Source organism: Taeniopygia guttata, chromosome 5 (genome assembly GCF_048771995.1).
Source record: "Taeniopygia guttata chromosome 5, bTaeGut7.mat, whole genome shotgun sequence".
Classification (NCBI taxonomy): Eukaryota; Metazoa; Chordata; class Aves; order Passeriformes; family Estrildidae; genus Taeniopygia; species Taeniopygia guttata.
In genome coordinates, this window is record NC_133030.1 from 19,634,382 (window position 1) to 19,649,568 (window position 15,187).

General features: G+C 48.0%; 1 protein-coding gene across 3 annotated transcripts in view; it reads right to left on the reverse strand.

Annotated features, from left to right (window-relative positions):
* MUC2 (mucin 2, oligomeric mucus/gel-forming) overlaps positions 1 to 15,187 on the reverse strand; it is a 134,860-nt gene that overhangs the window by 15,144 nt on the left and 104,529 nt on the right. For 2 of the 3 annotated variants that reach the window (XM_072929783.1, XM_072929782.1), the window contains exons 30-42: positions 14,696 to 15,154; positions 13,964 to 14,128; positions 13,003 to 13,158; positions 11,340 to 11,933; positions 10,543 to 10,692; positions 9,172 to 9,396; positions 8,053 to 8,190; positions 6,670 to 6,891; positions 5,443 to 5,598; positions 3,777 to 4,370; positions 2,915 to 3,124; positions 1,825 to 1,962; positions 499 to 681 (exon numbers count right to left, since the gene is read on the reverse strand). In XM_072929783.1, the coding sequence (XP_072785884.1) occupies positions 499 to 681; positions 1,825 to 1,962; positions 2,915 to 3,124; positions 3,777 to 4,370; positions 5,443 to 5,598; positions 6,670 to 6,891; positions 8,053 to 8,190; positions 9,172 to 9,396; positions 10,543 to 10,692; positions 11,340 to 11,933; positions 13,003 to 13,158; positions 13,964 to 14,128; positions 14,696 to 15,154 (3,390 nt within the window). The remainder of the gene's footprint in view (positions 1 to 498; positions 682 to 1,824; positions 1,963 to 2,914; positions 3,125 to 3,776; positions 4,371 to 5,442; positions 5,599 to 6,669; positions 6,892 to 8,052; positions 8,191 to 9,171; positions 9,397 to 10,542; positions 10,693 to 11,339; positions 11,934 to 13,002; positions 13,159 to 13,963; positions 14,129 to 14,695; positions 15,155 to 15,187) is intronic. The other variant, XM_072929784.1, reaches the window with a different exon arrangement.

Here is a 15,187-nt window from a genome sequence, read left to right on the forward strand (position 1 = left end):
AAAAGCATATCCATCCTTCCTACATCTGTAACAGCTGACAAGCATTAGCACTGATAGGGCAAAGGAATGGGAGAGTGGGAAGGAGACCTACACAGTTATGTCAAATCAATCCCTCAAATGCCAGTACTGAGAGTACCATGCCACAATTGCACGTATGTCCAGTGAATGTGTTCTGGCCAGCTGAGGGATGCAGTCCAGCAGGGAAAAAAAGGCAAGTTTTCTTATCATTTCAAGATCTGTGTAAGCCGAGCATCAGCATGAAACACCTTCTCTGAGCCTTTTTGAGTGAGGGAAGACCAGATTTTTTGCACAGAACCACAAAACCTTGTTCCTTTTTAATAGCCAGATGAAAGGCAAGTTTTAAGCAACGGCTCTTCCAGGGATGTTCTGCAGCTACACCCATCCCAGATCCATCTGAGACGCACAGTTTGAGGTGCTCTTGTACCTTCAGGGCAACCACAGAATGGGAGCAAGAAACAGTACAGGCCAGAGAAGTACCTGGAGTTGGTGTGGTGGTGGTGTATGTTGGTGTTGGTGAGGATGTGCTTGAAGTAGTTGAGGTGGAAGTCGGTGGTCCAGTAACAGTGGTTGTGCTCATCGGGGTGCTGGTGGTGGTGGTAGTCTCTGGCGGCGAGGTAGTGCTTGTCAGTATTGGTGTGTTTGGTGTGGATGGAGACGTGCCTGTTAGAAAAAGCAGGGACAGAGAAAACAGACAAAGGCACAAAGGCATCAGTGGGGCTCAATGTGAATAGAACAGAAGCTGTGCAGGAGGCAGCTGGCACAGACCTAGAGAGTTCAGCCCACCCTTCGCACAGCAATGGTCCCCAGAACCAGCCCTTCCTTTCTGGCTGTAGAAAGCAGAATCCTTGACATCCATGCACAGAAAGTGTCATGGCCCTTCTCTCCTAGTGAAGAGATTAAAGATGGTGCTGGAAGGTGCTTCTCACAGCATCAGAGACCTACCAATAGGTAAGAGATGAGGAGGAGCAGTGTTTGGGATCTGGCGGGGGCATTCTATCCCTGCCTCATTATCTGAACACCTTGCTACATTCTGGGGTAAGAGCTGAGATGAAAATCTGTAATCAGGGATGGAAGCATGCACATCATTAGCATGTGATTCTTTCTGTGTTCCAATATCAGTCTGATGCAGGGCTTCCCTGGGCACTAGTCGATCTCATCAGAGGTACCATCAGCCAAAAATTACAGTACACAGCAGGAGGCAGTCTGCAGAGTGAAACTGTTCCCAAAAAGGCTGGCAGGAGAATCCTTCCTTCTTACACGTTTAACAGCTGACAACCACTAACACACAGAGGGCATAGGAGGAGAAAAAAAGGAGGAAAGCCTACACAGCTAAACCCAAACACAGCCTGAAATGCCACTGCTACAAGACCAAGTCCCACTCCAACTGCACTCCATGGCTCGAGTGACTACATTCTGGCCAGCTGAAGGACACTGTCCAACAGCTGCAAAAGTAATGTTACCCATTGGTTCAGCATCTGTCTAAGCTGGGCACCAACATGAAATACCTCCTTGAAGCACTGTTGAGTCAGGAAAGTCAAGACCTTCCCCCAAGAACCCCTAAATCCTTTTTCCCTATGAAATAGCCAGTCCAAGGGCCAAACTTGGCCACAGGACTTTTCCTGGGATTCCCAGAAGTTACACCCATCTCTGATCCCATCTAAAGCCACATATGGAGGTGTTTCATGGACCTTCACTACTCCCACAGCAAGGTCAGAAATGACAACAGAACTAGAGAATTATTTGTCAGTTCTGTTCCTGGGGCCAGAGGGGTTTTGGTGAGAATTATTGCTTTTGGAAACACACTTGGAGAAGTTGAGATGGTTGTTGTTGATTCAGGACCAGTGGTTGTTGTGCTTGGAGGGCTGGCGGTGGAGGGGGTAGTCTCCGGCGGCAGGGTAGTAGTTGTGGATTCTGTTGTGCTCAGTGTGGATGGAGATGTGCCTGTTAGAAACAGCAGGGAAACAGAGAAAACAGACAAAGGCACAAAGACGTGAGTGGGACTCAGTGTCAACTCAACAGAAGCTGTGCATGAGGCAGCTGGCACAGACCTAGAGAGGTCAGACCACCCTTAGGTCCGCAGAGATCCCTAGCATGATCCCTTCTTTTATGACCCCCAGAAAGCAAACTCCTTGAAATTTGTGCACACATAGGGTCATGACCCTCCTCTCCTAGTAAACAGACTGAAGACAGTGATGGAAGGTTCTTTGCACAAAATCAGAAAGACCTGCCAATAGGTAAGAGATGAGAAGGAGCTATGCTTTTGATCTTGCTGAGGCTTTCTATCTCCATGTCATTATCTAGAACACCACACTAAATCCTCAGGTAAGAGCTGAGATGGGAAGCTGTGATCCGGGAAGGAAGCAGACACAGCAGTATGTTCCTTCCTGATTGGCATGTGATTTTCTGATGTGAGGAGTTCCCAGAGTACTAGTGAATTTTCTCAGGTAAAGACCACAGTTCACAGTCTGCAGAGTGAAACTCCTTCCAATAGCATGGCAGAGGAAAGCTTCCTTCCTGCATGTATAATAGCTTAGAAGCATTAGCACTCACATGGCAAAGGACCAGGAGAGAAGGAAGAAAGACTACACATCTATGCCTAAGACGAGCTTGAAATGCAAGTGTTACAAAATCAAGCTCCACTCTATTACACTCCATGTGTCAAGAGATGCCACTCTGGCTGGCTGAAAGACAAAGTCAATAGCAGCAAAAACTACAAAGTCTTTGTTCCTTCTGAAACAGAGCTGAAGGGCCAGCTATGGGCAAAGGCTGTTTCAGGGGCTGTCCAGAAGCTAATACATTCTTGATGCCATACAGAGGCAAAAAAGTAGGTGTTCCCAGACCCTTAGTACTCCCAAAGGCAAAGAACATATGAGACGACAAAACTAAAAAGTACCTGGAGTTGATAGGGTGATGGTGTAGGTTGGTGTGGGAGAGGAGGTGCTTGAAGTAGTTGAGGTGGGTGTTGGTGAACCAGTAGGAGTTGTGGTTGTACCCGGAGAGCTGCTGGTGGTGGTGGTGGTGGTTGTGGTACTGGGAGTCTCCGATGAGGTGGTGGGCAATTCTGGTGTAGTGGATGATGTGCTCGGTGTGGATGGAGTTGTGCCTGTTGGAAACAGCAGGGACAGAGAAAACAGACAAAGACACAAAGGCATCAGTGGGACTCAATGTGAACTCAACAGGAGCTGTGCATGAGGCAGCAGCCACAGACCTAGAAAAGTCAGTCCACCCTTAGACCAACAAAGGTCCCCCAAACCAGCCCTCCCTTTCTGGCCATAGAAAGCAGAATCCCTGACATCCATGCACACACAAGGTTGCAGGCCCCCTTGCCTAGTGATAATACTGGGGATAGTGCTGGAAGGTGATTCGCACAAAATCTGAGAGATCTGCCTATAGGGAAGAGAGGAGGAGGCGTAATGCTTTTCATCTACTGGGGGCTTTCTATCTCTGCCTCATTACCTGAACACCTCAGTAACTCATGGAGTAAGAGCTGATACGGGAATCTGTGGTCAGGGAAGGATGTATGCACAGTAACAAGAGGATCAAGATCTCCACAGGAGGGGAGGATATGGAGCCATGTATTCTTGCTCCTTCTGAAACAACCAGCCCAATGGCCACCTTTGGGCAAAGGCTGTTTCAGGGAATACACAACAATTAGTCCAATCTCAGATCCCAGAGAGAGGCACAAATGGAGGTGCTCACAGACCTTCAGTTCCCCACAGCAAGAAAACACATGAAAGCACAGATCAGAGAAGCACCTGAAGTTGATGTGGTGGTGGTGTAGGTTGGTGTGGGCGTTGATGTGCTTGAAGTAGTTGAAACGGGTGTTGTTGAGACAGGAGCAGTTGTTGTTGTCTGTGAGGTGCTGCCACTAGTGGTGGTGCTGCTGGGGGGCATCGTGGTGGTGGTGGTGGTAGAGATGTGAGTCTCTGCTGTTGTCGTTGGAGCGGTGGTTGATATTGGAGAGGACACACTGCTTGTTGTGGGTGAAGCTGTGGAAGTTGTGGTGCTCATGGTGCTTGGAGTTGGAAGACACTCTGGTCTGTTGGGGGTGCAGCAGACACTGATCTCGTAGTTGAGGCAGACTGGCATCGGTATTATACCTCCAATCTGCTGATCTTTATTGTTACAGATGAGCCCTACGTTAACGTTACATTCCACTTTCTGCCCTAAATCTGCAATGGAAGAGCTAGGGAATTTCTCTGCTCGGCAGGAAATATTCTCAACTTTCGCACACTCCCAGGAGGGGTAATGCTTCCAAATGTTCTCAAAGGTTTCGTAGTCACCACTGTTCCTGTCAGAGCCGTCTGGGTAAGTCACATCGAACCATTCCGACCAGGTGCAGGAACAGTCTGAGAGGTGACAACAAGACAGACAGTTAGACAGGACAAAGACAAGATTGCAGGGCACCAGCTCACACTCAGGTGGTGCTCTGGGCATCCCCTGCACTCAGCAGTGCCCCTCAGGCTGCTACTGCACTCAGCCAACACTGGCCATAAAACAGCTCAATGGTGTGGCCAGGCCTCTTCTTGTCCCTACAAACTACTCCTGGCCCAAATCAGGACACAGGCACTCATGAGTTATGCGTGTGTCCCCCACAGCTGGGTCACATGGCTTTTTATGGACTCTCATGTGCAATAAACCTCTCACATAAGACCCATTCAGGAGGCAGAGAGGGAGTAAACAGATACTCCTGCCACTCTCTCAGCTTCCTGGGCCATGCACACCACCTCAATATTTCACAGAGAAAACAACCACTGGGAAGGCACCCAATGACAGGGAAAGCAGGCACAGCACACGTGCTGCTGACAAAGCCTCAGCTGCTTCCCGTGCTTCCCAGCACTTCCCAGCAGCACACAGATCACTGGAGACAAACACCAACAGGAATGCTGGTATAACCCAGCTGCCCAGAGCTTGTGTTGGTCAAAAGTGCAATCTGAGCTCTGAAACCAATCCCCAAACTCAGCTAGCAAAAGCCGCAGAAGCATCCTACAGCCCTAACAGCTGGTAAGGAGCTGGTCACAGAAACAAAACAGGAGAGAAAGAGAAGAATGTCTGCACAGCTGTGCCCAAACAGAGCCTGAAATGCCACTGCCACAAACTTTAGCCCCACTCCAACTGGGCACAAGTATGAAATACCTCCTTGGAGAACTGTTGAATCAGGGAAGACAAGACCTTCCCCAAGAACCCCTAAATCCTTGTTCCTTATGAAATAGCCAGAATTTCTGGCCAGACTTGGCCACAGGTTGCCCAGAAATTACACCCGTCCCTGATCCCTTCCAGAGCCACAAATGGAGGTGCTCATGAATCTTCACTACTCCCACAGCAAGGCCAGAAATTACAACAGAGCCCGAGAACTATTTGTTGGTACTGTAATTGGAGGCACAGGGCTTTGGGCAGGAATTACTTGGCTTTGAATCATACTTATAGGAGTTGTGATGGTTGGTGTAACAGTTGTTGGTGTCGTCGTTGGTCTGGTGGTGGTGGTGGTTGTGGTGGTGGTGGTGGTGGTGCTGAGAGTCTCTGGTGACGTGGAAGTGGGTGTCACTTCTGATGTAGAAGATGGCACGCTGGGTGTTACTGTTAGAAACATCAGGGACAGAGAAAACAGACAAAGGCACAAAGGCATCAGTGGGAATCTATAGGAAGTCAACAGAAGCTGTGCATGGGGTAGCTGGCCGAGACCTAGAGGCATCAACCCACTCTTATTTCAACAAAAGTCCCTAGCACTATCCCTTTTCTGGCCCCAGAGAGAAGAATCCTTGAAATCCATGCACTGAGATGGTCATGCTCCTCCTTTCCTTGCTAGGACACTGGGGATGGTTCTGGAAGTTGCTTTGCACAAAATCAGAAATACCAAGTAAGAGAGGAGGAGGAGTAATTCTTTTGATCTGGCTGATGCCTTCTATCTCTGCCTCATTTTCTGAACACCTCACCAAATGCTGGGGCAGGAGCTGAGAGGGGAATGTGTGGTTCAAGAATGAAGCACACACAGAAATATGTTCCTGCCTCATTGTACAATTGCTCCACTGATTTGATATCGGCCCTCTGAAGGGATTCCCAGAGGATTTGTGAATCTCATCAGCCAAAGACCGTACGTCAGAGGAAGTGACAGTCTGGAGAGTGAAACTGTTCCCAATAGCCTGTCACAGAAATCCCTGCCTCCTGTATCTCTAAACACTGGCACCCACTAGAACTGACATTGTAGAGGAGGAGAAGACAGTGAATAAAGTCTGCAAAATTTTTCCCAGAAAGCACCTGAAATTACAGTGCCACAAGACTAATCCTCATTGCAATTTCACACTTAAGTCCAGTGACTAAATTCTTGACAGATGAAGGACAAGGTCCAACAAGTACACAGGATTTCCCATCAATTTAGCATCTCTCTAAGCCCAGCAGCAGTATCAGCATGAAACACCTTATTAGATGCCTGTTGAGTAATGGAAGCCAAGAGCTTCTCAGAAGAACCCCTGAATTTTCATCACTTCTGAAACAGTCAGCCCAAGTTCCAGCTTTGGGCAAAGGGCATTTCATGGGATGCACAGCAGTTACACCCATCCCCAATTCTATATTGAAGCACAAATGGAAGTGCTAACAGATCTTCATTACTCTCTAAGCAAGAGGACACAAGATCAGACAAGGCAGAAGAACCTGGAGTTGGTACGGTGGTCGTATATCCTGATATTGGTGTGGATGTGCTTGAAGTAGTTGAGAAGGTTGTTGATGAGCCACTAACAGTTGTTGTTGTTGTCCTAGGGGTGCTGATGCTGGTGGTGCTGCTGGGGGGCATTGTGGTGCTGGAAGTGATGTTGGGAGTTTCAGATGTTGTCGGAGTGGGAGTAGTTGGTGTACCTGGTGTGCTCGGAGGTGGGGCTGTTGGAAACAGCAGAGACAGAGAAAACAGACAAAGGCACAAAGGCATCAATGAGACTCAATACGAACACAGCAGAAGCTGCACATGAGGCAGCTGGTACAGACCTAGAGAGGTCAGCCCACCCTTCGCACAGCAATGGTCCCCAGAACCAGCCCTTCCTTTCTAGCTGTAGAAAGCAGAATCCTTGTCATCCATGCACAGAAAGTGTCATGGCCCTTCTCTCCTAGTGAAGAGATTAAAGATGGTGCTGGAAGGTGCTTCTCACAAAATCAGACAGACAAACCAATAGGTAAGAGATGAGGAGGAGCAGTGTTTGGGATCTAGATGGAGCATTCTATCTCTGCCTCATTACTGGAACACCTCACTAACTCATGGAATAGGAGATAAGAGTGGAAACTGGGAAGGAAAGCATGCCCAGGAGTATGTTCCTGCCTGATTGGCATGTGACTCCCCTGTGTTCCAATGTCAGTCTGATGCAGGGCTTTCCTGGGCACTAGTGGATCTCATCAGAGGTACCATCAGCCAAAAATTACAGTACACAGCAGGAGACAGTCTGCAGAGTGAAACTGTTCCCAAAAAGGCTGGCAGGAGAATCCTTCCTTCTTACACGTTTAACAGCTGACAACCACTAACACACAGAGGGCATAGGAGGAGAAAAAAAGGAGGAAAGCCTACACAGCTAAACCCAAACACAACCTGAAATGCCACTGCTACAAGACCAAGTCCCACTCCAACTGCACTCCACACTCCATGACTCCAGTGACTACATTCTGGCCAGCTGAAGGACACTGTCCAACAGCTGCAAAAGTAATGTTACCCATTGGTTCAGCATCTGTCTAAGCTGGGCACCAACATGAAATACCTCCTTGAAGCACTGTTGAGTCAGGAAAGATAAGACCTTCTCCCAAGAACCCCTAAATCCTTTTTCAGTATGAAATAGCCAGTCCAAGGGCCAAACTTGGCCACAGGACTTTTCCTGGGATTCCCAGAAGTTACACCCATCTCTGATCCCATCTAAAGCCACATATGGAGGTGTTTCATGGACCTTCACTACTCCCACAGCAAGGTCAGAAATGACAACAGAACTAGAGAATTATTTGTCAGTTCTGTTCCTGGGGCCAGAGGGGTTTTGGTGAGAATTATTGCTTTTGGAAACATACTTGGAGAAGTTGAGATGGTTGTTGTTGATTCAGGACCAGTGGTTGTTGTGCTTGGAGGGCTGGCGGTGGAGGGGGTAGTCTCCGGCGGCGGGGTAGTGGTTGTGGATTCTGTTGTGCTCAGTGTGGATGGAGATGTGCCTGTTAGAAACAGCAGGGAAACAGAGAAAACAGACAAAGGCACAAAGACGTGAGTGGGACTCAGTGTCAACTCAACAGAAGCTGTGCATGAGGCAGTTGTGCTGGGGAAGGTTTAAGTTGGATATTAGGAGGAATTTCTCCAGAGAACAAATGATTAGACACTGCAATGGACTGCCCAAGGAGGTGACAGAGGCACAGTGTCTGGTGGCTTTTAAGACAAAAGTGGATGTGGGACTTAGTGCCATGGTCTAGTTGACATGGTGGTGTTCAGGCAAAGGCTGGACATGATGATCTCAGTGATCTTTTCCAACCTAACTGATTCTGTGAATATATTCCTGCCTGATCATGTGATGTCCCTGTGGCGCAATGAAGGCCCGATGAACAACTTTCCTGGGCACTAGTGAATCTCACCAAGGCACTAGTGAATCTCATCAACAGTTCACAGCATGGGGCAGTCTGCAGAGAGAAATTGGTCCCAAAAGTCTGGCAGGGGAATCGTTCCTTCCAACATCTATTGCAACTGACAACTTTTAACACTGACTGGAAAAAGAAGGCGAAAGGGAAAAAACTTGGAACAGCAGTGTCCAGACAGAACCTGATAGGCCACTGCCACTAGACCAAGCCCTACTCTAAATGAACTCCATGGCTCCAGTGATTCCATTCTGGCCAGTAGAAGGATGGCCCAAAACCAGGAAAAGCAACACTTCTCATCAGTTCAGCATCTAAGCTGGGCACCAGCATGAAATAACTCCTTGGTGCCCTGTTGAGTCAGGGAAGCCAAGACCTTCTTTCTGTAATCCCTGAATACCTGTTCCTTATGAAACAGCCAGCCCAAAACACCAGGTTTGGAACAGGCCATTTCCTGGAGTACCTAGGAATTATACCCATCCCTGATCCCACACAGAGGCAGAAAGAGGTGCTTACAGATCTTCATTACTCCAACAGAAGGGGAATGTGTGAGAGCACAAAATGTAGAAGTACCTGGAGTCGTGGTGATGGTGTATGTTGGTGTGGGCGTGGATGTGCTTGTAGTAGTTGAGGTGGGTGTTGGTGATTCAGTAACAGTTGTGCTCGGAGTGCTGATACTGGTGGTGCTGCTGGGGGGCATTGTGGTGCTGGCAGTGGTGGTGGGAGTCTCTGATGGCAAGTGAGAGGTTGGCGATTCTGATGTCCTGGATGTTGTGCTTGGTGTGGATGGAGGTGTGCCTGTTGGAAACAGCAGGGACAGAAAAAACAAAGGCACAAAAGCATGAGCAGGATTCAATAGGAACTGAACAGAAGCTCTGCATGAGGCAGCTGCCCCAGATCTAGAAGTGTCAGCCTATACTTAGCACAGCAAAGATCCGTAGCAACAACCCTCCCTCTCTGACCCCAGAGAAAAGAATCCTTGACAACCATGAAGATGATGGGGATCCAGACATCCAGAGAGGGTGATGGTCCTCCTCTCCTAGCTAGGAGACTGGGAATGGTGCTGGAAGGTGCTTCTCACCAAATCAGAGAGACATATCAATAGGTAAGAGATGAGGAGGAGTAATGTTTTCAAACTTGCTGGAGCTTTCTATCTCTGCCTCATTACCTGAACACCTCACTAAACACGAGCAAGACCTGAGATGCAAATGTGTGGTAAGGGAAGGAAGGATGCACAGGAATATCTTCCTGCCTGTTTGTCATATGATTTTCCAGTGTCAGCCTGATAAAGGGCTTCCCACTGTACTAGTGGATCTGATCAGCCAAAGACCACAGTTCACAGCAAATGGTAGTATGCAGACTAAAACTGTTCCCAAAAGCCTGGCAGAAGAATCCTTCCTTCTTACAGCTATAGTAGCTGAACACCATTACCAGTAAAAGGTAAAGGAGAAAGGTGGGAAACTACACACAGCTGTGCCCAAATAAAGCCTGAAATGCAAGTGTCACAAGACCAAGTCCCACTCCAATTGCATTCTATGGGTCCAGTGACTATATTCTGGCCAGCTGAAGGATTAAGACCAAAGGAGGTAAGAACAAAATATCCTTTACTTGAGAATCTGTTTAAGATGAAGCACCAGGATGAAATACCTCCTTGCAGAACTGCTGAGTCAGGGAAGTCAAAACCTTCTCCCCAAGAACCTTAAATAATTGTTCCTTCTGAAACAGCCAGACCAAATGTCCAGCTTTGGGCACATGACATTTCATGGGATGTCCAGAAGTTACACTGATCCCTAATCCCATCCAGAGCCACAAATGGAGGCACTCGCAGACCTTCAGTAATCCCAGTAGAAGGTCAGAAATGACAACAGGACCAGATAATTATTTGATGGTTTTGTAGTGAGATGCAGAGTAATTTGGTGGGAATTACTACTGCTGGGAACATACTTCCAGGAGTTGAGATGGTTGTTGGTGATCCAGTAACCATTGCTGTGGTTGTTGTTGTTGATCTTGGAGGGCTGGTGGTGGTGGTGGTAGTCTCCGGGGGTGAGGTAGTGGTTGTCGATATTGGTGTGCTTGATGGGGGTGGAGTTGTGCCTGTTGGAAACAGCAGGGACAGAGGAAAAAAGACACAAAGGCATCAGTGGGACTCAATGTGAACTCAACAGGAGCTGTGCATGAGGCAGCAGCCACAGACCTAGAAAAGTCAGCCCACCCTTAGACCAACAAAGGTCCCCCAAACCAGCCCTCCCTTTCTGGCCATAGAAAGCAGAATCCCTGACATCCATGCAGACACAAGGTCGCAGGCCCCCTTGCCTAGTGATAATACTGGGGATAGTGCTGGAAGGTGATTCGCACAAAATCTGAGAGATCTGCCTATAGGGAAGAGAGGAGGAGGCGTAATGCTTTTCATCTACTGGGGGCTTTCTATCTCTGCCTCATTACCTGAACACCTCAGTAACTCATGGAGTAAGAGCTGATACGGGAATCTGTGGTCAGGGAAGGATGTATGCACAGTAACAAGAGGATCAAGATCTCCACAGGAGGGGAGGACATGGAGCCATGTATTCTTGCTCCTTCTGAAACAACCAGCCCAATGGCCACCTTTGGGCAAAGGCCGTTTCAGCGAATACACAACAATTAGTCCAATCTCAGATCCCAGAGAGAGGCACAAATGGAGGTGCTCACAGACCTTCAGTTCCCCACAGCAAGAAAACACATGAAAGCACAGATCAGAGAAGCACCTGAAGTTGATGTGGTGGTGGTGTAGGTTGGTGTGGGCGTTGATGTGCTTGAAGTAGTTGAAACGGGTGTTGTTGAGACAGGAGCAGTTGTTGTTGTCTGTGAGGTGCTGCCACTAGTGGTGGTGCTGCTGGGGGGCATCGTGGTGGTGGTGGTGGTAGAGATGTGAGTCTCTGCTGTTGTCGTTGGAGCGGTGGTTGATATTGGAGAGGACACACTGCTTGTTGTGGGTGAAGCTGTGGAAGTTGTGGTGCTCGTGGTGCTTGGAGTTGGAAGACACTCTGGTCTGTTGGGGGTGCAGCAGACACTGATCTCGTAGTTGAGGCAGACTGGCATCGGTATTATACCTCCAATCTGCTGATCTTTATTGTTACAGATGAGCCCTACGTTAACGTTACATTCCACTTTCTGCCCTAAATCTGCAATGGAAGAGCTAGGGAATTTCTCTGCTCGGCAGGAAATATTCTCAACTTTCGCACACTCCCAGGAGGGGTAATGCTTCCAAATGTTCTCAAAGGTTTCGTAGTCACCACTGTTCCTGTCAGAGCCGTCTGGGTAAGTCACATCGAACCATTCCGACCAGGTGCAGGAACAGTCTGAGAGGTGACAACAAGACAGACAGTTAGACAGGACAAAGACAAGATTGCAGGGCACCAGCTCACACTCAGGTGGTGCTCTGGGCATCCCCTGCACTCAGCAGTGCCCCTCAGGCTGCTACTGCACTCAGCCAACACTGGCCATAAAACAGCTCAATGGTGTGGCCAGGCCTCTTCTTGTCCCTACAAACTACTCCTGGCCCAAATCAGGACACAGGCACTCATGAGTTATGCGTGTGTCCCCCACAGCTGGGTCACATGGCTTTTTATGGACTCTCATGTGCAATAAACCTCTCACATAAGACCCATTCAGGAGGCAGAGAGGGAGTAAACAGATACTCCTGCCACTCAGCTTCCTGGGCCATGCACACCACCTCAATATTTCACAGAGAAAACAACCACTGGGAAGGCACCCAATGACAGGGAAAGCAGGCACAGCACACGTGCTGCTGACAAAGCCTCAGCTGCTTCCCAGTGCTTCCCAGCACTTCCCAGCAGCACACAGATCACTGGAGACAAACACCAACAGGAATGCTGGTATAACCCAGCTGCCCAGAGCTTGTGTTGGTCAAAAGTGGCAATCTGAGCTCTGAAACCAATCCCCAAACTCGGCTAGCAAAAGCCGCAGAAGCATCCTACAGCCCTAACAGCTGGTAAGGAGCTGGTCACAGAAACAAAACAGGAGAGAAAGAGAAGAATGTCTGCACAGCTGTGCCCAAACAGAGCCTGAAATGCCACTGCCACAAGCTTTAGCCTCACTCCAACTGGGCACATGTATGAAATACCTCCTTGGAGAACTGTTGAATCAGGGAAGACAAGACCTTCCCAAGAACCCCTAAATCCTTGTTCCTTATGAAATAGCCAGAATTTCTGGCCAGACTTGGCCACAGGTTGCCCAGAAATTACACCCATCCCTGATCCCTTCCAGAGCCACAAATGGAGGTGCTCATGAATCTTCACTACTCCCACAGCAAGGCCAGAAATTACAACAGAGCCCGAGAACTATTTGTTGGTACTGTAATTGGAGGCACAGGGCTTTGGGCAGGAATTACTTGGCTTTGAATCATACTTATAGGAGTTGTGATGGTTGGTGTAACAGTTGTTGGTGTCGTCGTTGGTCTGGTGGTGGTGGTGGTTGTGGTGGTGGTGGTGGTGGTGCTGAGAGTCTCTGGTGATGTGGAAGTGGGTGTCACTTCTGATGTAGAAGATGGCGCACTGGGTGTTACTGTTAGAAACATCAGGGACAGAGAAAACAGACAAAGGCACAAAGGCATCAGTGGGAATCTATAGGAAGTCAACAGAAGCTGTGCATGGGGTAGCTGGCCGAGACCTAGAGGCATCAACCCACTCTTATTTCAACAAAAGTCCCTAGCACTAGCCCTTCTTTTCTGGCCCCAGAGAGAAGAATCCCTGAAATCCATGCACAGAAAGGTGATGGAACTTCTTTCCTAGCTAGGAGACTGAGGATGGTGCTGAAAGGTGCTTCTCACCAAATCAGAGCGACCTACCAATAGGTAAGAAATGAGGAGGTGTATTGCTTTTTTATGTCGCTGGGGCTTTCTATCTCTGCCTCACTACCTGAACACCTCAGAAATCCTTGCAGTAAGAGTTGTGTGGTGAATTCATCGTCAGACATGGAAGTGTAAAAAGGCGTAAATTCCCGCCTGACTGTCAGGAGATTTCCTTCTGGCAGAATGTCAGACTAATGAAGGGCTTCTCAGAGTTCTAGCAGATGTTATCAGCAAAAGGCTATAGTTGACAAGAAGTGGCATTTTTTACTGTTTCCAAAAGTCTCCCAGTGTAATCCTTGCTTCCAAGATCTAGACCCATTGTCATACACTTGTACTGACATGCCAAAGGAGAAGGAGAAAGGGAAGAAAGTCTTCCCAGATGTTCCTAGAATGCACTTCAGGGGATGAACAGTAATTCCTCCAATCTACAATCCCATGGAGACACATTAAAGAGGGGCCAAGGCACCTTCATTTCTCCCATAGCAAAGGAACACATCAGAGAACAGTCCAGAGAAGTACCTGGAATTGTTGTTGTGGTGGTGTATGTTGGTGTTGGTGAGGATGTGCTTGAAGTAGTTGAGGTGGGTGTTGGTGGTCCAGTGGTTGTTGTTGTCGGGGTGCTGGTCGGAGTCTCAGTCGGCAAGGTAGTGGCTGTTGATTTTGGTGTGCTTGGTGTGGGTGGAGCTAGAAACAGCAGGGACAGAGAACAAAGATACAAATGCATGAGTAGGAACTTAGTAGGAACTTAACAGAAGCTATGCATGAGGCAGCTGGCACAGATCTAGAGAGCTCAACCCACCCTTTAGCACTGCAAAGGTCCCTAGCATGAGCCCTCCTTTTCTGGCTCCAGAAAGCAGAATCTTTGACAGAGAGGTTCATGGCCCTCTTTTCCTAGTGAAGAGATTGGTGCAGGAAAGAGCTTCTCACAAAATCAGCAAGACCATGTCAGCCTGAAGAAGGAAGCCGGTGCAGCCCCACCCAGATAATGCCTCTAGCAACAGGAGTTTGAAGCATGGCCTACTCTCTTCCTACACAGCAGGTCCTTCTGGAAATATTGTCTCCAGCAGAAGCTTAAAAGTCCAAACCCTCCAAACTTCCTTGCAGACCAACGTTTTCTAGGATTGTGACCTGACTTTAGTAGCCAATAGCCCTTTATTTCTCCAAAGGCAAAGTAAGATCACAGAGTATTTTTCTCTTAAATAGCTGTAGATATTGAAGTTACTGGAGTGGGGACTGATGGTGTATACTCACATGTTGTGGAATGGCTGTGTATAGGCAAGGTGATAATTTCTGTTGAAGTCCTGGTTGTAGTACTGCTGGTTATTGTTGTCTGGGTGGTGGTTGAAGTTGAAGTTGAAGTTTGTGGTATAGTAGGTGTAATTGTAGGCTCACAAGGAATTTGTTGCCACTCACAACAGTTTACTCTTATTTCATAATTATAGCAAAGTGGCCACATAGTTATATCTTGCTCATCATTTTTACAGATTAGCCCATATTTAACATTACACTCTACTTTCTGACCAAGTTGTTCTAAGGTCATATCAGGTTTATCCTTAGCCCTGCATTCAATTTCTTCAGGAGCTGTACATATTTCGTGTCCGTGTTTTCTTATTTCATCATATGTTTCATAGTCACCACCACCTTCTTCAGGTTTACTAACATCAAACCACTCAGTCCAATCACAGATTAGTTCTGTGATTATGCATGGAGCTGCAAGAAAAGACAGAGGTTTCAGAGTTTACA